Raw genomic sequence first — 24,696 nt, 5'->3', positions numbered from 1 at the left:
AACAGCCTCTGGTGATTATCCTTAGCATTCATGAATCAGAAGTGATAGTTTTCCAGGATAGAGGATGTAAGGTTAAGCATCCTGCTACTGCCTCCAGAAAGCAGCAGATGGGCAACAGTTCAGGGATGCCAGTAAGGTTTCAAAGTGAAGGGCCCACCTTTGGTTCTGTGGACCACTTCTTACTCTCAGGCAGTGTCCGTTCAAATTGCTTCTGCCCCTGGAAAGTGTATCCCCAGGACTGGCCTGAAGAAAACTCTGGGATTTTTTGAAACACATTTTTCTACCTCCACTTTGATTCCTGGAAAAGGATCTTAGAGGAGTAGAAAAATCGATTCCCATGGCACTGAAGGTCTTACCATCCTGCTTACTCCTGGTATGCATTTCTTTTAGCTTAAGTCCAAAAAGGGTGGAACTGCAGTAGGGGACACTGATAACGGAAACTTTAAAGATTTCCACGATGTCGATTTCCACAATGTCACACAGCCGCATCCAGGCATGGCATCTCATGGTAATACTTCTACCGGCTGCTCCTCATGTACAATCAGCTGCAAATGACAACAGTCACATGGCCACTTATGAGGCAGATTATAGGGTAGATATATGGGTACCCTCCGTCTTTTGGATGTCCGTTGCCAAGTTATCTGATACAGCCTAGAAAAACGCCTTGATCAAGTTTCTTTGGAAATGTGTCAGGGTGCTAGACAGTTTAATGCTCAAAATGCAAAGGTTGCTGATACACAGGTCCACTTCCCTAGTCTGTCCAATGCCCTTGACTCCCTGTTAGGGGGATGGACATAAGAAAATTACAGTTGTGTAAAATCATAACATAACAGTAGATGTCCTTGCCTTCACTACTGCAGTATTCTTAAAGTACAGTTTTGTACCTACCATAAATGTAGATGTCCGAACTGGATAGCATCTGCAGTCATAACAAGTGGGTTGTCCTGTCGTCAGGCAGCCCTGCAGTCGGCCGGATTCCAAAGTCCGGGTCCGGCTTCGGCTGATGTCACACTCCACCCGACGTCATCTCTGTTGGTCTTCGGGTAAATAAGCATCAGCCGACGCCATTTTCCTCAGTGTTTCTTGCCCCAGATGCCAGTAGCCCTCTTGCAGGCTAAAATTTGGATAGATGCCAATGTTTCCAAATAGAGGTAAACACAACAATAAGCATATATGTACATATATACAAACAAATACACCATAAAAGACTCCCCAACAGCTAGCTATTAGGAGGGTAAACACCCTAGGAGTACCACAGAGGGAAGGAGGGAGGGTAATCCTGACTGCAGATGCTATCCAGTTCGGACATCTACATTTATGGTAGGTACAAAACTGTACTATGTCCTTCATGGATGCATCTGCAGTCATAACAAGTGGGTAGAATACCATAGCCAACTAGGGAGGAGGATAAAAGTAGATTATGGTGTGTTTAGGATCCCTTGCAGTACAGCAGTGGCAAACCCTGCTCGGGATCTGGAATATAGAGGCAAATTATAATGCTTGGCAAATGTATGCACGGAGGTCCAAGTAGCCGCCTCAATAATGTCTTTGGTTGCCACTCCTCGTAAGAAGGCTGTGGTAGTGGCTGTTGCCCTTGTAGAATGAGGTCTTATGTTCTGTGGAATTGGTTTTCCATGGAAGGAGTAACAGTATCGTATGCAATTTCCTATCCATTTGGAGATTGTCTGTTTGGAAATAGCTTTTCCTTCCCTTCCTGTTGCATAGGCTACAAAAAGTTGGTCAGTCTTTCTGCTATTTTTTGTTCTGTCCAAGTAGTAGCGTAGCTGTCTATGTACATCCAAGGTATGCAGTATTCTTTCCCCTCTGTTTTGTGGGTTGGGAAAGAAGGTAGGTAGGTGGATTGCCTGGTTTAAAGACACTCTGGATACCACCTTGGGCATAAATGTAGGATTAGTCCTCATGGACACTCTATCTTGGTGGAAGATTAGGAAGGGTTGCACTGCCATTAAGGCCTGAAGTTCTGAAACCCTCCTTGCTGAAGTAATTGCTAGTAGGAAAGCAGTTTTCCATGACAGGTGTTGTAGGTCTGCTGTTGCTGCTGGTTCAAAGGGTGATAGTGTCAACTTTTCTAGCACAAAGTTTAAATCCCAAGCTGGTAATGGTGGTTTCCTTGGAGGTTTTACATTCTTGATTCCTCTGAGGAACTGCCTGAGCAAAGGGTGTGAAAAACAGGTGGATCAAAGCTGTATTCTGCTGAAATAGCTGATGCATGTATCTTGATGGAGGAGTAGGACAGGCCTGAATGAAGAAGTTCGGCCAGATACTCCAGAATGTTAGGCATATCTATGTTTGACACATCTTTTCCTCTTTCCGTACTCCAAATGACAAACCTTTTCCATTTTCCAGCATAGTTCCTTCTTGTTGAAGGTCTGCGCGCTTCAAGAATAATGTCTAACTCTTTGGGAAAGTTCTGGATTAGCTGCTGCTATGTGATGTTCCATGCAGTCAGTTGCAGCGTTTTAGGTTTGGATGTATGATGCTGTAGTTGTTCTGACTTTACATCAAAGGCATCAGGGGTATTGGTCACTTATTGTTCTATGACATGATCTTCAGTAGTGGGTACCAGTGTTGTCTTGGCCAGTTTGGAGCTATCATGATTATCCTTGGACGTTCTTCCTTGATTTTTAGTAGTACCTTGTGTATCAAAGGAAGAGGTGGGAATGCATATGCTGTTAGGCCTTTCCAGTTGAAGGAGAGTGAGTCCACTTTCCATGCTAGTGGGTGGAATGTCCTTGTGCAGAATTTTTGAGCTGGTGATTGAGAGGTGATGCGAATAGGTCTATCTGTGGCATTCCCCATTTCTTTGAGATGGTCTTGAAGATGTCCGGTGCAGCTTCCATTCGTGGGCATCCGAAGTGGTTCTGCTTAATATGTCTGCTAGAGTATTGTCTTTCCCGGTACAAATATTGCCTGTAACTGAATGTTGTAGCTGAGTGCCAGGGTCCACAGCTCCAAGGTCATTCTGCATAGGGGTATGAATGAGTGCCTCCCTGTTTGTTGATGTACCACATGACTGTGGTGTTGTCTGTCCTTATCATCAACTGGCCCTCTGAGAAATGGTTTGAACTTTTGGATTGCCAGTTTTACTGCCAGCATTTCTTTTAGATTGATGTGCAGGTGAAGTTGATCCTGTGTCCACAATCCTTGCACGCATTTGTCCAGCATGTGGGCCCCCCATCCTAGGTCTGAAGCGTCTGTTGTGATGGTCTGGCTTGGTAGACATCTGCGAAAGGGTAGGCCTGGGTTTGACTGGCATGCCTGAGCCCACCATAGGAACTCCTGTTTTAAGCATGGAATTAGTGGGATTTCTGTTTCTAGACTGTGTCTGTGTTGGGACCATAAATTCTTTAGGTACCACTGTAGTTTCCTCATATGTAGTCTGGCAAATGGGACCAAGATTATGCATGATGCCATGAAGCCCAAGGCCTGCAGAACTTTTCTTGCTGTTAACTTGTTCAGTTTTGTTAGTGCCAAGAAGTAAAGAGGAAGTTCTTTTTGTTTTCTGTAGTCAGGAATGCCATTTGTTGTACTGTGTCCAATTCAGCCCAAGAATGTCCTTGTTTGGGATGGTATCAGCCTTGACTTTTGTAAATTGACTGTGTATCCCAGTCCTTGTAGCAAGTAAATGACCCTTTGTAAATCTGTTGTCAGCTTGCTTTTGTTGTCCCCTTGTAGCAGGCAGTCGTCCAGGTATGGGTAAATTTGAATTCCCTGAAGTCTGCAATGGGCGATTACTGATGCCAGGCATTTTGTGAATACTCTGGGTGCAGTAGATAAGCCAAAGGGCAATGCTGAGAATTGATAGTGCTCTGATCCTGCAAGAAATCTGAGGTATCTTCTGCAGATTGGTCGAATGGGGACGTGCAGGTATGCCTCCTTGAGATCTAGAGTTACCAGCCAAGACTCCTTGCCCAGCATGGGAAGAAGTTGCTGTAGGGTCAGCATTTTGAATTTTGGGACAATGATGTATGTATTTAAGGTGGACAGGTCGAGAATTGGTCTCCAACTTTTTCCTTTCTTGGAACTAGGAATAGTCTGGAATAGAACCCCTTTCCTTGTTCTGCTGTTGGCACTCTTTCCACAGCTCTCATGTTTGCTAACTCCATTATCTGGCGTAGAGCCTCTGTTTTTGATTTGGAGGTAGATTTGGCATTCCTCTTTGACTGGTAAAGTGTGGAAGTGAAATCGTAACCTTGATCTATGGTTTGTAAAATCCACTTGTCTTTTGTTATGTAGTGCCAGTTCTTTGAAAATAAGGTTAACTTTCCACCTAGAGGAGCTGCTATTTGTTCCCTGGTAGGCGGATTTAGGATTAAGTCACTGTGGTTGTGCTGATGTAGTGGCAGTGGCTGTGTCTGTGCCTCTGTTGTTACCTTGCCACTGTCGTCCTCTGTAGGCACCTCCTCTGGATTGGTTTCTGCCTCTGGAACATCTATTCCTGCCCCTTTGAAATTTTGTGGAGTCAGGAAAGGACCAATTTTTGGCAGGCCAGTTCCTGCTAAACCTTGGGGGTTGAACCTGCAAGAAATCTTTAACAGTTTGAACAGATTTTGCCTTCTCTTCCATTTTCTTCATAACCTGCTGGGCAGGTGTACCAAACAAACTTGTCTTGTCCATAGGAGCATCTAGCAACTTAGCTTTAACATGATCCGGTAAAGCTTGTTCCTTTAGCCATGCATGCCTTCTTATCACTGTGCCTGTCATGGCTGATCTAAATGAAGCCTCCAGTGCATCATAGCCACATTTTAAGGAATGGTTGCTAACCTGTTGTATGTTATTTACCATCTCTAATACATATTTCTTATCAAGAGATTCATCAGTGGTTAGTTTTTTAGTTAACTGATCAAGCATAAACTCTTGGTATTGTATCATGTGAAACTGACAGTTTAAAGCTCTAGCTGAGAGAGTAGCTGAAGTGTAGACCTTTTTACCCCATCTGTCTAATGACCTTGCTTCCCTTTCAGAAGGAATAGGGTTTTTAGCTGTGGTCGCGGCTACTGCCTTGGGACCCTGGGATATAGTTTCTGGGTCTGCAAGTGGGGCCTTGTAAAGGTGGTGATGAGTATCTGGCACCCTGTAAAATCTGTCTGGTTTGACAGGGGCTGGAGGTAAAGAATCTGGAGCGGAGCAAACATCATTGAAAGCATCATCCACCACAGAGAGAACAGGAGGTATAGCTAAGGGCCTGTGCTGTGGGAGGTGCAGAAAGGTCCTAAGTCTTTTTCTGGAGTCTGAAAAATCCTGTTGCTGCCATTGGAACTGTTCTCGCATGGCATGCAAGGTTTCCCCAAAGGAGAATTCTTCTGGTGGGGAAGCAGCTGGAATGGATTCTTCAGCATCAGAATCTTCAACATTGGAGAAGGGAGCCTCTGGCTGGTCAGTTATGTCTGATTCATCAGCAGAATCATCAGAAGACACTGGCTCAGGGGCTCTGCCCTAGGTCTCTTCTCTGGGGCTGAGAGGCCCTGTCTGGGTGAGATTGAGATCCTCTAATTAAAGAAATTAAATCTTCTGCCAAAGAAAGCATTTGAGAACTAGAAGAGGGCCTGGATGTGGGGGGTTTAACAGGCACTGTTTTAGTAGTCTTGGCTGCTTTAGCCCTGGCGAAGGCCTTAATGGACATGGCTGCTGGAGGCCTAGCAGCACCACGTGCTGGGGTAGAGACATCCAAGGGATGGTGTCTGATAAGTCAACCACCGTAGTGGGTAAAATTTCTGAGGTCGATTCAAGAGTTGTAGCAGGGGCCTCAGTTGTAAGAATAGGTTCAGCTGTACTTTGATCAGTTTTCTCGGTTTCGGCGAAACCGAGACACTCATGATTTGCTTTACCGTGGTTTCGGCGAAACCGCGGACCGCGAGTGTCGGTCTTTATCTTTGCGTTTTTTGGTAGATTGGGTAGTCGTAGGATCCGACGGCATAATGTACGCAAAATCAGAACCGAAAAACTGTTCTGCAAACTCCGACCGACGCCTAAGCGTTCGTCGGTTGAAAGAGGCACAGGCCGAACAGGCTGCTACGTCGTGGGCTGGGCCTAAACAAGGCAGACAGTAAGAGTGGAAATCTTTATGAGGTATTTGTTTCCCACAGGTTAAGCAATTGTTAACTTTTTCTGACATCGGCTGAGGCAAGAAAGAGTCCCCAACGGGGTACTTAGCTTTAGAAGTCTTCGAAGTAGTATTCGGTAGAAGTAATCTCTGGATCCGACCGACCGGCACTTGCGAACAGCTTCTGCTTCGGGCGCCACGTGGCAAGAAAGACTGAGGAAAATGGCGTCGGCTGATGCTTATATACCCGAAGACCAACAGAGATGACGTCGGGTGGAGTGCGACATCAGCCGAAGCCGGACCCGGACTTTGGAATCCGGCCGACTGCAGGGCTGCCTGACGACAGGACAACCCACTTGTTATGACTGCAGATGCATCCATGAAGGACATCTATATGGATTCCCTGCCATGGAAGCCCGATGTCCGGCCAGTCTTCCAAAGACTTCTGAATTTAAAAGGTATGTTGAATGTCACCATACGCACCCTGCGTAATGTAAGGCATAAAAGTGACATTCAGATTTACCAAAAACAGAAGTGACTGCCCTAAGAGGAACACCACTCCAAAGAACCCAAGAGGTAAATGTGTATATCCAGGAAGGTTAAAAAAATAGGGGGATGGAGGGAAGGAGCAAATACTGCAGCAGTGAAGACAAGGACATCTACCATTATGGTAAGATTTTACACAACTGTACTATGTCCTTACATTCATAGCTAAAGTATTCTTAACTATACGGGAGAGTGCCAAAGCTCAAGAGGAAACGAGGGAGGAGGAAGGGGCAGAAGAATCCCCTAAAAACCATGAAGAACAGAACTAGCAAAATCAGCCCTAGCTATAGAGATACCATCTAACTTGCAGTGCTTGGTAAAGGTATGCGCACTGCTTGGTAAAGGTATGCACAGAAGTCCAGGTAGCTGCTTCAAGAATAGAATTAGTATCCAAGCCTTTGAAAAAAGCATCAGAATAAGCCACAGCTCTAGTAGAATGAGCCTTAACTGAACAAGGAAGGCTCTTGCTATGAAAAGTGTAACAAAAGGAAATGGCTGTAGAAATCCAAGAATAGCAAGACCTAAAGATCTAGGATGAAAGAAACAAATAACTGATCAGATTATACGATCGTCTTGATCATATCCAAATAAGCTCTAAGTTGCCTATGCATGTCCAAAGTATGCAGCACCATATCACTGTCAGTTTGTGGCGAAAGGAAAAAAGTAGGCAGATTCATAGAATAACAGACATATAATTAACCACCTGAGGCATAAAATAAGGGTTAGTGCACAAGGACAGTCTGTCCTTATAAAAAATCAAAACAGGAGGACAAGCTATGAGGGTTTGCAACTCAGACACCCGTCTTGCAGAATTAAGTGCTAACAAAAGAACAGTCTTCCAGGAACAACGATGCAAGGAAGCTGTAGCAGCATGCTCAAAGGGAGCCTGAGTCAACTTCTCCAAAACAAAGTTAAGATCCCAGGGAAAAGGAACAAGCTTCCTGGGAGGTCTAATATTAAGGATGCCTTTAAGAAACTGTTTCATCTCAAATTTAGCAGCTAAAGGAGGAGAAAAGGGCAGACTAGCAAAGATAGCTGATAGGCAGGCCTTAACAGAAGAATAGGCCAAACCAGCATTGAGCAACTCACAGAAATAAGATAGAACCAAAGGAGCAGCCACAGTAAGTTGGCCAAGGTTACGAGAGAGACACCAAAAAGAAAACCTCTTCCATTTGGATAAGTAGGATTTCCTAGTCGTATGTTTCCTGGCCTCCTCCAGGACTTGCAGCACATCCTCAGAAAAAAAGGTGTCTACGAGGAATCAAAATCCTATCATCTGCATTGTCAGCTGAAATGTGAGCAGGTGGGGATGGATAAGAGATCCCTTGTCTTGTGTGATTAGATCCACCATGTGAGGTAACTTGTGATGATTGCCCCTGGCTAGGTGCAGAAAAAGAGAGAACCAGTGCTGTTGCGGCTAAAGTGGAGACACCAACAAGATTTTGGGAGCATACTGTTGAATTTTGAACAGAACTTTCGAAATGACAGGAAGGGGAGGGAATGCATAAAGAAACATCCCATTCCAAGAGGATGAGAGAGCATCCACCTTCCTTACCAGAAGACCTGGGACTCTGGTACAAAGCACAGGAAGTTATCTGTTCAGAGGGGAAGCAAAAAAGATCCACTTGAGGTGTACCCCACTGATTGATAATGTCCAGAAACACAACCCCATGAAACATCCATCCACGGAACAGAGTTAAGGACCTGCTCAGAATGTCTGCCACAAAGTTCTGACCAGAAGGGATAGAAACTGCCTGAAGAGTCACTTAATAGCAAGATCCTACACCAGAAGTGCCAACCTGCAAAGAAGATAAGATTCTGTTCCTCCCTGCTTGTTGATATACCACATCACTGTGGTATTATCTGTGAACACCTTGAGAGGGCCTGGAGAATAGAGAGACTGAAAGGCCTGAACAGCCAGCATAGGAGCGCTCATCTCTGACATTTATGTGCTCTTCCTGCTGACAAGGCGACCACACCCCCTGTACCTTCAGGGAGGCAAAAGTCACCCCTACATCCCAGGTCTGAGACATCTCTGAAAAATTCCTGAGAGGGAAGAGGGGATTGAAAAGGGATCACTGGATTCAGAGAGAACTGCTGAATCCACTAGAAAAGTTTCTGTCTGAGGCAAGGAAGAAGAGGAACTACAAAATCTAGAGGACGAGTATGTTGAAGCCATACTGACTTCAGAAACCACTGAAACCTAACCATATGAAGTTTGGCCAGAGGGAGCATCGGAATGGTGCATGCCATGAAGCCTAGAACCCTCAGAAACTCCCTGGCAGTAATGAAAGCCAAAGGAAGAAGAGGATGAAAGAAAGAAATGAGAGTTAAGGCCTTTGAAGGGGGCCAGTGATGCAAGCATTGCCACCATCTGAATCCTGCAACCCAGAAAAATATGATCCTGAGAAGGAGTCAGAGAAGACTTTTTTTAATTTATAATGAACCCCAAGCTCTGATGCAGGGATATGGCAAAATGAAATTTTGCAAAAGGTCTCTGGAGAGGACACCTGAATCAACAGGTTGTGCAAGTAAGGAAATATTTAGATTCCTTGAAGTTTGCAAAAGGCAATCACAGGAGCAAGGCATTTGGTGAGCACTCCTGGGGCAATAGAAAGGCAAAAGAGCAAAACACAGAACTGTAAATGCCAGTAAGCAACAGAGAAATGTCCTGAAAACAGCACGTATTGGAATATGAAGATAAGCATCCTTGAGATGCAGAGACACCATATAGGCTTGAGGGAGCAAGACAGGAAACAGAATCTGAAGGGACAACATCCAAAAGGAAGGTACCTTTAGAAAAGTGTTTAGATGGAAGAGGTCTAGAATAGCTCTCCAAGTGCCCTTTCCCCCTTTGGGACACAGGCACCTCGTGAATAGTACCCTAAGAAAAGAGATCCTGAAGAACCTCTGATAAAAATGGAAGATGTTCCTGAGGAGGCTGAGGAATGCCCATAAATGAAGGACATGATTTCCATAACATGATTGATGAATGATCGACAGAACCCAAGAATCCTGAGTGATCTGAAGCAAACCAGAAGAGAAAAAGAATGATAGAGAGAAATTGGCTGGGAAGGGATGGATAGTCACACAGTGCCTTGTTTGTCCAGAAAGAAAGGCTTCAAAGTCCCCGAAAATTGAGTAGCCTTAGCAGGAGGAGTCACTTTGCCACTTTTTACCTTTAGTAAAAGGACATGATTGCCTACAAACAAAGACAGGCTTAGCAGGTTAGTTTCTCTGAAATGTAGGCACAAGAGAAACAAACACGTTTAAGTTCCCATAAGGCCTTACCCTTTAGCCTGAAGGGACTTAAACCAGCAGCAGCTTCCACAAATAAAAGTTTAGAATTTACAGGAGCATCCAACAACTTATCCATAATATCATCAGGTAGAGGCTGAAGCCTAAGCCAAGAATACCTCCTCATAAGTGAACCAAAAACAGCAGCCATAAAACAGGCATCCCCCGATCATAACTACATTTAATAGAATGACGAATGACTTGACAGAAGCCTCTAGCAAGGAAAGAACTAAAGTTTTACCCTCAGAGTCTGGAAATCATAAGTTGACAGGCCTAAGAAAGAAGAACATATACCTAGACATATGGGTCTGACAATTAATAGCCCTAAAAGCTATGATGGCAGAAGTATAAACTTTTTGCCCAGCCTGTCCATAGTTCTGTTGTCCTTGTCAGAAGGCAATAACTTGGGCGAAGAAAGCAACTGAGATGGCTTATCAGAGGCTACGGACACTACTGAAGGGTCAGCAGCAGGACATTTATATAAAAAAGAACAATCCTCAGGAACCCTATAAAACCTATCAGGCTTCTTGAGAGCAGAGGGAGATAATCAGGCATCTGACAGGCATTGGAGAAAGCATCCAGTAAAGCAGCCAAGACAGGAGTAATACCTGTAGGTTCAGGAGAGTCCAAATGCAACAACTTTTATGGATATCAGAGACCTGAGTACAATCCCACTTACAAAATCGATTTCCTCCAAAGGAACATCAGAACTAATAAATTCCTCCTTCTCTGACCCACAGTCCAAAGAAGTAATTTGAGTAGAATAAGTTAAGCATTCGTCAGTAGAATCCACGTCATCCTCAGAAGAATCCTGGTTCTAGGCCTTTTAAGAGGGGTAGAGGACCAAGGAAGAGCAGGAAATGAAACCCCATTCTGATAACATCAGATACCATATGGAAAGGAAGGGTCCTGAATTAGGCACTTCTCTGCCCAATGGCTAGGAAGCTGCATTAGTCATATTGCTCACTGACTGAAGACTAAGTGAAGCTCTGCTTTTAGGCTAGTATCAAGAAGTTCACAGGTAATCGACGCTCATATGTCCCTTATGTACATCCTGCCTCTGGAATTAGGTCATATGGCACAAGGAAAGTGCCCAGACTTTGGTATGTTGGGTTTACAAACAGATATCCCTTGCAAGATATCCCCATCAGACAATGTAATGGGTTAAGGGGGGGGGGGGGGTTGGGGACTAGCTCCATGACAGGTACAACCCAAAGCTCTGGAAGTTGGTTTGAAAAGTGGATATTTGCCTGACTCTAATTTTCACACACAGAAAATTATACTGCAGAACTAAATGCTACACTGCTACACTGACCATCAAGTACATATGTATAGAAAGATGGTGTTAAGATCATTTATTACCTTGTGTGGTTACTCAAACTCCTAGACAAAGCTGCTTGGGTAGAACAATTTATTTTGGGCCATCACGTAAGATCAAGGATTTGGGGTGCATTACTGGGGACCAGTAGGCATGACCTGGAGGCAGCAGCTGTAAGCCAAGTGAAGGCCAATGTTAAGCAGAAGTCAGTTTTTTGAAGAAAAGGTAAAATACAAACAAAACTAAAATGACAACCAGTTTAAGTGAGCAAAAACACAACTTTAAACTGGATATATGTCCCTTTTCCCAGTGATTTTCAACAAGGGTTCTCTGGGACCTTAGGGGTCTCATTCACATTCTGATAATGATTCTTCCACAAATTTCCCTTAATGCTAAAAAATGAGAACAGTTTCTACCCTGGAAGAACTATGGGTGTGTTCGACCTCGATTCATCTACACTAAACAATTGTACATAGACATCAATCTTTAGTTTCTCTTAAATGACAAAACAGATACGATGATTTTTATTTATCTAACATTTATTTACTGCGAAGCCCCGACTTGGAATGAAGCCAATTTTCAGCTGAGGCCCGGGGAGAAACATTCCAGATTCATGTCTTTGTAACATGTCTTTTACAAAACAGATTCACTCCCTTAGCAAATTCGAAGCAATTTAAACACTGTTTTAATTCAGTTTAATAAGAAAGACAATTAGTGTTACTATTTTGATATTTTTATTAGCATAAATACAATCAACTGCTGTCTTCTTAGTGTCTGTGTACTTATTAAATAATTTATAAAAAAGGAATTACCATAACACTGTTATGACATTATAGAGTCAAATAACACAAAGATAGGTGAGCACACTGCTGGTGTTTTCTGTGGGGTTTTTCCACCAGAAAGAGGCTGAAAATCAATGACTTAGACAAATACAAATAAAAATGCAACATTCATTCCTTACAGCTTCAAGTCATTTATTTGCAAGATGCACATTTTTAGTTTCAGAATGAAAACTTGTTGATGTTCTCTTACCTGTCACGTGTTGCTTTTGCTAATTTATCTTCAGACTTTTTGTCATGCGTTTCTAAACCTAGCATGAAACTCCCCCTTCCTAACTGGGCTTCAGACTGCTCCAGCTTTTCTGACAAGTCAAAGACCTGACCTGTGGTGTAGTCTGCGTTCTGTGGGAAATAATTATGGTTTTCATCAGTAGTGAACATACGGGAATATGTCAACAATCTGTAAAGCAGAAAATAAACTTCTACAACCAAAGTTACACATCAGCATAAAGGCTTTTCACACTGTTAAACATATTGCTAATTAAAGAAGAACATGCTAAAAAACACAATTTAGATTAAAAACATATTTTTATGTAAGCTACTACAGATAAGTATCAAATGTGCAGGCCTTGGCCTCTAAAATGCAATCATGTTTCAGGTACAGCTAACACTGGGTAAAATTGCAATCCAGGCTGTAGTGTGATATAGTTCCCCCACCATGTCCTAAGACTCCCATTCCACATTCCTAAACACACTGGAAAATATTAGGGTACAACCCAAGAGAGACTTTAAATACCCCTCCATTAACTGGGAAAATTACACATGTACCAACACACTTGCTCAATGTTTTCTGGAATTCATTAATTCCAACACCTTAGACTAACTCATTCTTACCCCCATCAGGGGTAGAAACATCCTTGATCTGGTCATTACCAACATGGGCGACCGTTGCTCTACAGCTGAAATCAATTCCTCCCTGGTCAGATCTGACCACAAGCTTATCACCATGGACATACACCATCCCACCCACACCAAAGGAAACCATGATAAAAAACTTCTCCAACGCCAATTTTGGGCTTCTAAAAACAGAGGTGGCAAACTTCACGACACCCACACAAATGGAAAACAGGTGCATGACTGCTGAATTATACACCAATGCAGTGTATAAGCACATACACAAGTGGATGGAACGGTCCATACCAAACAGAATCAAGATGCTCTCCTCCAAAAAAGGAAACCAATCTGGTGGTTTCCTACCATAAACAAACACTACAACAGAAGGAAAAAAACTGTTGCAGAAAAGAGTGAAATCGCAAGACTGGAAAACCCCCCTTGTTAGCCTCAGCAAAAAACTGAGATCCTTCATCAAATTATCTAAAGCTAGCTACAAAAACAAAATTGCTGAAGATTCTAAGGACAACCACAAGGCATTCTACAGCTATGTCAAGAACCTACATGGCAAGACTCGGATCTGCTCTGAGATACAGTACAATGGCAATACATATACAGCACCAACTGATATTACCAACATATTGGCCGACAGGTTCAGTGCAAACTTGACCCCCCTTTCACCCCTAAAGGGCCCATCACAATACCCAAGGAATGCCAAGTCTCTATCACCACAGCGACACAGATAAAAACCACACTGTCCAAACCCAATAATACAGCTTCCATGGGACCTGATAATATCCCGGGCTGCTGTCTACATGAAGTACAAAATGAACTGGCACCACACCTGAGTACCATGTTCAATCACAGCCTCATTTCAGGCTTTGCTCCCACCGAATGGGCGCACTGCTACAGTCATCCAACTCCACAAAGATGGAGCGACTACAGACCCTGGGAACTACCGTCCCATTAGCCTGACGAGTATGATATGTAAAACTATGGAGCGCATCATCATGGACCTTATTAACAGGGACAAAGGGAATCTCCAAACTCTGGACTCACGCAGTTTTGGTTTGCAAAAGGTAGATCATGCTTGCTCAACCTAATGGACTTTTTCAAGTAGGTCACCAGAGCTGTGGATGAGGGCAAGGTAGTTCACACAGCCTACCTAGACCTTGCAAAGGCCTTCAACACCATCCCTCACTCAGGAAATACAGATAGACTCAAAAACTTAAGGAAAAACCCTTATGTCATAAGATGGGTTGCTAACTGGCTCATTGGCCACTGACCCACACTGTAAAAGTAGCACACTCTACATCTGACTACCGACCAGATACAAGTGGCGTTCCACAGAGATCGGCCCTCTCCTGTTCGGCATCTACTTCTCAGGAGTCCAAGACAACACAAAGGGACTATGGTTAACCAAGTTAGCAGATGACTGCAAACTGGGAGCCATTACTGATTCTCCAACTGATGTAGACATCCTACAACAAGGCCTCACACTGAGACCAATGACTGGTGTCAGAACCATGGCCTTAAGCTCAATGCCAAAAAAGTGCACTGTCATTCCCTTTGGAAAAAATTCAGAGCCCATGAACTACCACATAGGCGGTAGTTCACTAAACATCGAAGGAGTGATAAGAGAACCTGGGGACACAGGTTGACAGCAACCTCTCCTTTGATAACCACATTGCCACTGTGGTCAGAAAGTCCAAAATATGTAACACATCTGATTACAAAAGGTTTGTCATCCAGGAAGAAAGAGGTCATAATCCCTCTTTACTCGTCCCTCATTAGACCTATTATAGAATATAACGCCCCATTTGGTATGTACCTCACTAGACACCTACAACAACTGGAAAGGACACAAAAATACCCAAGAGAATCTTAGGCCTTAGACATATGCCCTACATGGACAGACTCAAAAAGCTAAAGCTGTACTCTGTCTCACATCACCTACTTAGAGGCGATCTCTGCTTGATCTACAAAGCCATGTCTGAACCAGAGCTGTTAGATATGCTACACCTAAAGAAATCCCAATCTCTCCGCGCCATATCCTCCAGTGACCTAAACCTCATTATCACAATAAACAGAACAGGCTGGAGGGACAGGTTCCTAACCCAGAGACTTCCCATACTCTGGAACAAACTTCCCATTCACATCAAGCAGAGCACTCCACTGGCCCTCTTCAAGAGAAATCTTGACGAGTAGATGGGCAATAGGAAGTTCACCCTGGGGATCACTTCAATGGCCCTGCTTGACAAGGGCACTGGGAACCAACTTCGGGCATCATGATATCAGGGAATCTTCTTGGGCTAGGCTTGTACAGGCTCCAGGGCCATTAGCCTGGTACACACCTATGAATCTATCATTGGGAATATAGCATTGATTTGTCTCCACCAAAACAGCAATGAAGTCACTTAGCCTGAAGCTCAGAAATACCTGAGTAGTGGACTTCCATGATAGTTGCACACCGATTAACAGCTTAACTTCAGCTCTGAGAAAAAAAGGAGTGCACTGAATGTTTTTTATTTATTTATTTTTTTTGGTAAAACTCAGTTACTGGTTAGTAAATACACTACCTGGACGCCAGCGAAGAAGAAATTTGGAAAACCTGAAAGAAAAATCCAGAAAATAGGTGAATAGAAAACATTTTCTGGGAAGGATTCTGCAGCTATTCAGCAAAATGTAGTTCAAGCTCCAGCTTTGGTTCAAGAGACAGCTTCCAGTAATTTAGAAGAAAAAATCAATCAAATGTACTCAGATGTGATCAGAATAAATGAAACATTAAAGGAATGCATTAATTCAAACAAAAGCCTGGAAAAATAGAACTTTTAAGTAGTCATTCAGATGAAATGACAAAACTGCAAAAATCTGAAGGTGACATGAAGGAAAAGCTGGCTGAATATTAGGTTTCACAAGAACAGAAGAACACAGAGAAAACAGTTATGTACTCACCATAATGATCGATGTATGTGGTCCAGCTCGTCTACATTCATTACTGATGGGTTCGGAGCAGAGAATCGGCTCCGACTCGGCCGACTATTTTCTAGCATAAAGTCTCTAATTGGCTGGGCTAACCGGTATCCCAGGATGCACCTCGCCCCAACCCCCAGATCTTGTTTGCTACATCGCAATCACTCCACATACACAAACCTCACTAAGAGGAATATCACCACCAGGAAAAAGGAATAAAAACCAATTTTGAAGGGTTTCAGAGCAATTTTCCTCCAAATCCTTCAGGAAGGGGGCAGGTGGGAGGGTACGTAAGAATGTAGGTGAGATGGACCACATACATCGATCGTTATGGTGAGTACATAACTAACTGGTTATGTGGTCCTATCTCGCCTACATTCATTACTGATGGGACAGCATCCCTAGCACCTCTAACCCGGGAGGCTTATAGGAAAATACTCCTGAGAACCGTGGAACCAAAGGAAGCCCGGCCTCTAGATGCCACGTCCAGCTTGTAATGAGAGATAAAGGTATGATGAGAAGCCCAGGTGGCCACTGCACAAATGTTGTCCAAGGAAAGCCTGGCATGATACGCTATTGAAGTCGAGACTGCCCTGGTGGAATGAACCTTCACTGGGAATGATAAATTTCTGCCTGCTGATGCGTAAATAAAGGAAATGCAATCCTTAATCCACTTAAAAACTGTGCACTTGGAAACAGGGCCACCCGTTCTATTCTCTGAGAAGGACACAAACAATCGATCCGATTTTCTTACATGTTTCGTCCTGTGTAAATAGAATCTCAGTTGTCTATGCACATCCAATTGATGAAATTTGAACTCTGCTTTGTTGGAGAAGTTTGGAAAAAACACAGGTAACTCAATGGATTGATGGAGGTTAAACGTGGAAGACACCTTAGGGAGGAAGGACGGATTAAGTCTCAAGGATACCCTGTCCTTATGGAAGATGAAATACTGGGGCTTAATGGACAACGCTTGAAGTTCTGATACTCTTCTAGCCGAAGTGATGGCCACCAAGAACGCAGTCTTCCAGGATAAGAATTTTAGTTCACAAGTGGCAGCCGGCTCAAAGGGCGGAGAAGTGATGCCTTGCAACACCAGATTTAAATCCCATGGCATGACGGGTTCTGACACAGGAGGGCGAAGTAACCAGGCTCCTTTCAAAAAGGCCTTGCAAAGTTTATGGCCCATAAGAGTGGGCTCGTAGGATACATGGAAGTTAGATATGGCCGCCAGCTGCACCTTAATGGTCGAGGGAGCGGAGCCCTGTTGGAAGAGCATAGCTAAAAAGTCTAAGACCGCCGATATAGGGGCTGTGAAAGGGTCCATGCCTTGGGCCTGAGCCCAGGTGGAAAATCTCTTCCATTTGCTGGAGTAAATTCTTCTGATGGAGGACTTGTGAGAAGACGATAGGATATGCACCACCTCAGGCAAAAAGGAATGTAGTCCAACTAATGGTGGAAGTGGAGCAGCCAGGCTGTCAACCTGAGGGACTGTAGGGAGGGGTGGAACTGTCCCGACATGTGAGTCAATAGGTCTGGTACTGGATCCAGAGTCCAAGGACCGTCCACTGTGTACCTCTGAAGGAAGGGGAACCAGACTTGGCGGGGCCAGTGTGGAGCAATTAGAATCATCTTGCTTCCCACGTAAATGGCTTTCTGAATCACTCTTGGTAACAGAGGAAACGGAGGAAAGGCATAAAGCAGACCGGGAGGCCAACTGTGGACTAGTGCATCCCTGGGTGACTCCCCCTGTGGGGGGATCAGGGTGAAGTAGTTGCTGCATTTGGCATTGGGAGGACTGGCAAAGAGATCGCAGCAAGGCTGACCCCACCTGCTGAATATCCGAATCGCAACTCGGTTGTTCACAGACCACTCATAGGGCATCAGAATAGCTCTGCTTAGCCCGTCTGCTATCACGTTGGATTTTTCCGGAATGTGCGTTGCTACTAGAAATCATTGGGAAGACACTGCCCAATTCCACACTCTCATGGCTTCTCTGCAAAGGGGGTAAAGACTTGGTTCCTCCTTGCTTGTTCAGGTACCACACAACTGACATGATGTCCGAGTGAATAGCAATCGTTCCCCGGGTAAGAGAGTTCTGGAGTGCTTGCAACGCTAATAGCACTGCTCTCATCTCTAGGACATTGATGTGCAAGTGTACCTCGTGATCCTGCTATGTGCCTTGGACCATTCTGCCCAGATAATGCCCCCCCACCCTATCTGGGAAGCGTCCGTGGTCACTGTGGCAGCAGGAGACAAAGGAACTAGATTCCTCCCCTTGTCCAGGTTGGAGGAACATAGCCACCAACTGAGATCCTGTCTGCATTGTTCGGTGAGGAGAATTGGATGAGAGAGGGGGAATTTTTGAAAGGACCACTGGACTGAAAGGAGCCACTGGAGGATCCGCATGTGTAGCCTGGCTAAGGGCACTAGCATGATGGTCGCCACCATGGATCCCAATAGCTGAAAAACTAACCAGGCTTGAACCTTCTTGCGAGGCAACAAAGCTTGGACCTGAGATTGCAACAATGTTATCCTTTCTAGAGGTAGAAAGGCCTCATTTGAACAGAGTCTAGCTCTGCGCCTATAAATACAACACGCTGTGAGGGCAGCAAGGCAGATTTTTCCCAGTTTAATGTAATTCCTAGCCTTTGGCAAAGGGTTATGATAGCCTCCCTGGCTTGAATGAGGAGATGCCTGGTGGGGGCAGTAAGGAGCCAATCGTCAAGGTACGGAAACACCTGGAATCCTAGACGTCTCAGGTGAACTGTCACCACTGCCAAACACTTGGTAAACACCCTGGGGGCTGTGGTGAGACCAAAGGGCAGGGCTTGAAACTGGAAATGACTGGCTCCCAGCCGGAAGCGTAAATGATTCCTGGATGCCTTGTTTATCTTGATGTGGTAATAGGCATCCTTGAGGTCGATGGAGCACATCCATACTCCCTCTCCCAGCAATGGGAATATGGACTGAAGAGTTACCATTCGGAATTTGGACTTCAGGACATAGTGATTCAATAGGCTGAGATCCAGAATGGGTCTCGGGTCCTCTGTTTTTTTTTGGCACCAAAAAGAGTCTTGAGTAAGTTCCTGATCCGATCTGGTCTGAGGGGACCAGTTGGATGACTCCTTTTCTTAGCAGCTTTGATATCTCTAGTGCTACTTGATCCCTTTGACTGGGTGGAACGTCCGGGATTTTTTTGATTGGGGGAGGGGGTGAAGCAAAGGGAATGGTGTAACCTCCGATAATTATTCGAAGCACCCATCGATCCTAAGTGATGCTCTCCCAGGCTTGAGGATGCCTCGAAAAACAGCCCCCGACTTGCTCCGGAACAGCACAGTCGGGCAATCCCTCAGGGATGCTGATAGGAAGATTCGCGAAAGGAGTTGCAGTCTCCCCAATTGCGGGGGCCTCCTCTGCCCCTAGGACGGCGTCTTCCAGAATAATTCCCCCCCTCCTCTGCCTCTGGAGGGGGGCTCACCATGAGTGGCGGGGAAAGACTTTTGTGACTTCTTGAACCACATCTTCCCTCCTCTCTGAGCCTTGGGATAAGGCCTAGAGGGAAGAGAAAAACGGGCCCCTACGGCAGATAAAGTCTTACCCTCCTGCTCACATCTGGTGAGAGTGCTTTCACTTTGGGTCCGAAAAGAGAGGACCCATCGAAGGGGGTGCCAGTGAAGGAAGACTTGAAGGCCTCCGCGAAGTGACATAGGCGCATCCAGGCTTGCCTGCTAAGAGCCAAACCTGAACTAGCTGCCCTACTCGCCCCTTCGGCTGCATAAGATATGAGCCTCATGGACGATTTGACAATGGAACCAAGGGTAGACAACTGTGCGTTAACAGTCTGCGCTAATGACTCAGGCATGTTACCCGGTCAAGGTATTTCCCAACTCTTTGAGGAGATCTCTCTGGAGCAGAGTACAGTGACAAAGGTAATTCAGTGACCGCAGTGTAAAGGTTGCTGAAGACAGGGTACGCTTCCCATACCGATCCATACTCCTGGACTTCTTGTTAGGAAGATGGACAGAAGAAGAAACCTCTGCAACTTCCTGCAGAGTGGCTGACGCCACCACCATGGCATCTACAGGGACCCCTTTCGTCAAGAACTCTTTCCCTGGGGGAGCAGACAGGAACTTATTCGGACTGGGCACCAGTTCCACGGAATCAGGGTGCTCCCACACCCTTCGACAAATCAGGTCCAAGAGTTCATCGAAGGGTGGAGACACCCAGGAGGCGGAAGGTTGAGCTCCGAAGGCCTTGAGGAATACCGACTCCTCCTCAGAGGGGGGGCTTGGGAGGCCAGTCGCCTCTCTGCCTCAATATCTCCAGGATGTCGGAGAAAGAGACATCATCGGAGGACGACTTAGGGGACCCCTCTGCATCTTCAAAGTCGTTATCCGAGGTGATGGACTCGTCTTGGGAGTCTTATGTGCTTCCTCTTGCACAACTTCTTCCTGGGAGGCTCCTCAGGCACAGACTCTGAGGGGCCCTCAGAAAGTTGGGGACCACTCATGGGGGTGTCCTCAGGCCTTCGAGCTCCGCTGTCCACAGATAGGGGGGCGTCAGAGACTCTAGCCGGGGTGTATGGGAATGGAGTGACCAATCCAAGTGATGTCACTGACGACCTGGCCAGTGTACTCCTCATGGCCTCGAAGGCGGGCCCCCCGAATCAGAGGACTGACCCGTCTCACAGACCACAACCGGAGTCAGTGTCCCCCTAGCCAAAGCACAGAGAGGGAGACTCGGGGCCGACAGAAGTCCAGATGCATCCGCCACGGGCCTGACCAAGCAAACCAGAGTGCCGAAACCAGATGACGGAACCAAAATGGTTGGAGCCGCCAGGGGTATCGGAGCCGGCGCAAAGACATCACTCGGCGCCGGACACTCCATCTCCGATGACACAGAGGTGCTCGGAGGAGGAATCATCGGTACCGACAATGGGGTAGGCTCCGGAGCCGACTGGGTCGGAGCCGAAAACAATTTGGCTAACACCGGCGACCGAAGGAGCCTCTGGACCATCCTATCCACGTCCAAATCAGACAACCTCGAGGATTTGGAGGAAACTGAGGGACATGAGGATATCTTACCTATGGACTCCTGTCTAACACTGGGTGACCGGCTCCAAATTGGCTCCACAATGATCGGAACCGAGGTAGACTCCAGTACCACATATACCTCCTGTGGCCCCGAGGACAATGGAGCCGAGGAGGCAGTATCCAAAACAGAGCTCTTGTCCTGCGGCTCCAAAGCCAAAGGAGTCGAAGAGATATTTTCAAAATCTTCGCTGGGGGCTCCGAAGAACTAGATGGAGCCGGAGATCTTTTCTTAATTCTAGTAGATTTAGACTTGCCAGTAGAAGAAGCAGACTCTAGATCCTCTTCAAAAGCGGGCTTGACTAGGCCCTTCAAAATCGGTTTATTTTTCCTTTCCTGCAGCACCCTAGAGCTGAAGGAATGGCAGACACTGCATGATTCTTGTAAATGAATCGCACCAAGGCAATAAACACAGATGGCATGCCCATCTGTAATAGACATTTTATAAGCACATTTAGAGCATTTTTTAAACCCGGAGGGTTTATGCTCCTTTTGCTCTTTCGACATGTGCAACAATATCCAAACACTCAGCAACAACAGGAGGAAGGCGGGAAACACTACTGGACACAGGAACTCTAACTCAAACGTTCCCTAGGAAAAGGAACCGACAACAGAACACACTATAAAAAGAATGTAAAGGAGAGGACTAGTTCCCTCTAAATTAAACTGGCCTAGCCCGCCAAACACAAGGGATACCACACACACTCTCCAAAAAACGAACCGAACAGGCTCAAACACACACAAAACACAGTATAGCTATGAGAATAGCTTTTTTTGTAGAAAAGAGAAGTACAAAACTTTAGAAAGTTTAGTAAGAGTGTACTTAGCCACAGCCAAGCTCGAGACCACGCCCTAACTCAACGAGCGGCAAACGAGATCTGGGGGTTTGGGCGAGGTGCATCCTGGGATACCGGTTAGCCCAGCTGATTAGAGACTTCGTGCTAGAAAATAGTCGGCAGAGTCGGAGCCAATTCTCGGCTCCGAACTCATCAGTAATGAATGTAGGCGAGATAGGACCACATAACATTGTCAAGTTTTTCGCAGTGCAAGATGCAGGGTCTCGGAAAATAAAGCCAAATACCGAATACACTGTTAAGTAAAGGTGCCCGCAAATGGCTGTTGCCCCATTAACTGAAGGTGTTGTACACATAACTGATGTTATTTAAGTGTGGGGTTAGGTAAAAGAGCAAGACAAGAGTGATAAAGCTAACAGACTCATAATTTTAAGTGAAGTATGAGCAAATGTAAAATCATAGTGAGAAGCCTGAAATACATTACTCGTGTTCAAATGTCAAAGGGACAAACCTGACCCAGGAAAAAAAGACAAGGGCCATAAGATAAGCATTATCGATGTTTCTAGGAATGATGCAGCATCTTGAAAAAGTTTGTATCTAATATGTCTGAGATAACTATGAATCTAAGAGCTGTTACAGCAATTAAGAGATTTGAAATGTTCAAAAAATAATCACAGATGCTCCAACATTAAAAGTACTATGACAGGGATTTGGTCACAATGACTAATGCTACTGTTGTAACACCCCAACCCCATGTAAGAATGGTGAACGGGGAAGGGGGGGTTAATGAGGACAACAATAACAAGCCAGTTGTACTGCAAACAGATAACAGAAAGGTGAAGCATCTGTGATTACACCAGAAAATAGACCAGTTGCCACTAGGTTAAAATCATTTAAAGTGCACAAAAGAATTGTGCTTAAAAAATAAACTATCAGCAGCAGTAATAATCTGAGTAATTCTATGAAAATGTTTATGGTACAGAAGTTCAGGTGGAAACGGACTACAACCCACTACAAAGCACATTCAGAAAGTCTTTGTAAAAGCTGCCTTCTACATTACAGGGGATGTTACTTAAATCTCCAGAAGTATGATCTGAAGGTGACCTACACAACAGGCATGCTCAGCAGAGCACTCTTAAGAAATAGCATGAAAAGCAGAACAACAAGACATTTGTTGGATAATGTCAGTCATTAATGACAAAAGACAAAGTAAGGGAGAAGGTCTGATATAATGGTTAAGGTCTTTGTCTCACAGACACTAGGTTTGACTCTAACCTCAGGTTATTGGCTAGGCTTAAAATGGCCCTTCAGGGCAGTTGACCTAGCATGCACTTATGAACTAATTTTGGATCTGTACTAATAATGACTTAACAGAAGCCGCAGTGGTGCAGCGGTAGCGTTACCTCCTCACAGCAAGAGGTTCTCCCATTCGATTCTCGGCTGGAGCGCCTTCTGTGTGGAGTCTGCATGTCCTCCCCGTGGTCAAGTGGCATTTGAAAGACATGTGTAGAATGGGCGTGCCTTCGCTGAAGGTTGGGCATTGAGCTGGCACCTCGGCACCCGTACAAAATCTACTGCCAATCATTAGCGGACCGGAGTTCCTCTGTGGCGACCCCTAACCGGGAAAAGCCGAAAGAGCAACAACTAACAACTTAATAGGTGTCCGAGATCTCTACCACATGCTGGAAGATAACTCCACACATGGCACAAAGCAGCTATATCAAGCTGCATTTAGCACCAGAAAGACATGGAAAACAGCTGGCAGATGCAATTCATAAAGGACACCAGGAACAATCTACTCAACAGTCCAGAGGACATCATGGACAGACAGTATTTCAAGAAGCTTCTGAATGACGAAAAACTCTACAGATGATGTACTGCTGCATGAATACTGTACAGTGAAAGAAGGGGAGAGTCAACCCCAGAAAAGGTACAAATTGCACTGGGAAAAGTGGTAAGTTCATATGAAGTCAAACACATAACTGGGTGCATTAGAACAGAAAAGGCTCCTGGAGGTATTCTCCATGGTATGAAGTGAGAAGCATATCCCACACCAGAGATTATGCATTCTAGTGCCAGGGTAAAAGAACAAACAGGATATTTAAATATGAGAGCAGGACATTTACATCCCAAGTCAGTACAGAGGTATCAAATTCCTACCACAATGTTGGAGATGGTGAATGATAAATGGATTTTGTAGAATAGTAGAAAGAGGATGGTGCTGCGGTAGCATTGTCGCCTCACAGTTAGACGTTGCACGTTCGATTCTCAGAGCGTCTGTGTGTTGACATGCGTGAATGGGCGTTTCTTCGTTGAAGGTTGTGCGTTAGGCCCGGCAAGCCAGCACGTAAAAATCTACTGCCAATCATTAGCGGATCGGAGTTCCGCTGTGGTGACCCCTAACTGGGAAAAGCCGAAAGACAGTTAGTAGAAAGAGGATGGTGGATGCACAGTTCAGATTCAGCTCTAAATGCAGTACAACAAACTCAATGTTTGCACTACGACAGACAGTGGAAAAAAAGATGGAAATGAGGAAAGATTCCACCTGGGAAGTCCTAGACTTGGAAATAGCCCAAGACAAAATTTGGGCATACCTGCTATGGTCTGAAGTCCCAAAAACACTGACAGAATTAGTACACAGGCTGTACAACAAAATCTACTGACACAAGGCCAAACAGTGTTCAGACTCCCAGAGGGGTTCCTAGATGGAGTGAGTGTGCATCAAGTTTCCACTTTGAGCCCATTACTGCTCATATTACTGATGGCTTACATTAGCTGACAGAATGGATGACACAGGGCGATAAAGCTGCTATAGATGATGTGGACCTACAAGCAGACTCGGAACAGGAACTTCAGTGAATGATAGGAGACTGGAATGCAAACCGAACAGCACAAAGGGCTGAAACACAGCACAGACAAGACAATGGTTGGATTAGGAGGA

General features: G+C 45.1%; 1 protein-coding gene across 1 annotated transcript in view; it reads right to left on the bottom strand.

The window, feature by feature from the left end:
* COPS5 (COP9 signalosome subunit 5) overlaps nt 1-24,696 on the bottom strand; it is a 1,046,649-nt gene that overhangs the window by 59,532 nt on the left and 962,421 nt on the right. Inside the window, exon 7 of the mRNA XM_044067164.1 lies at nt 12,258-12,406. Within this exon, the coding sequence (XP_043923099.1) occupies nt 12,258-12,406 (149 nt within the window). The remainder of the gene's footprint in view (nt 1-12,257; nt 12,407-24,696) is intronic.

The sequence above is a fragment of the Protopterus annectens genome, chromosome 3.part1 (genome assembly GCF_019279795.1).
Source record: "Protopterus annectens isolate FY-2018-M chromosome 3.part1, PAN1.0, whole genome shotgun sequence".
Classification (NCBI taxonomy): Eukaryota; Metazoa; Chordata; order Ceratodontiformes; family Protopteridae; genus Protopterus; species Protopterus annectens.
The sequence above is the reverse complement of the archived record's forward strand: the minus strand, read 5'-3'. Positions and strand labels throughout refer to the sequence as shown.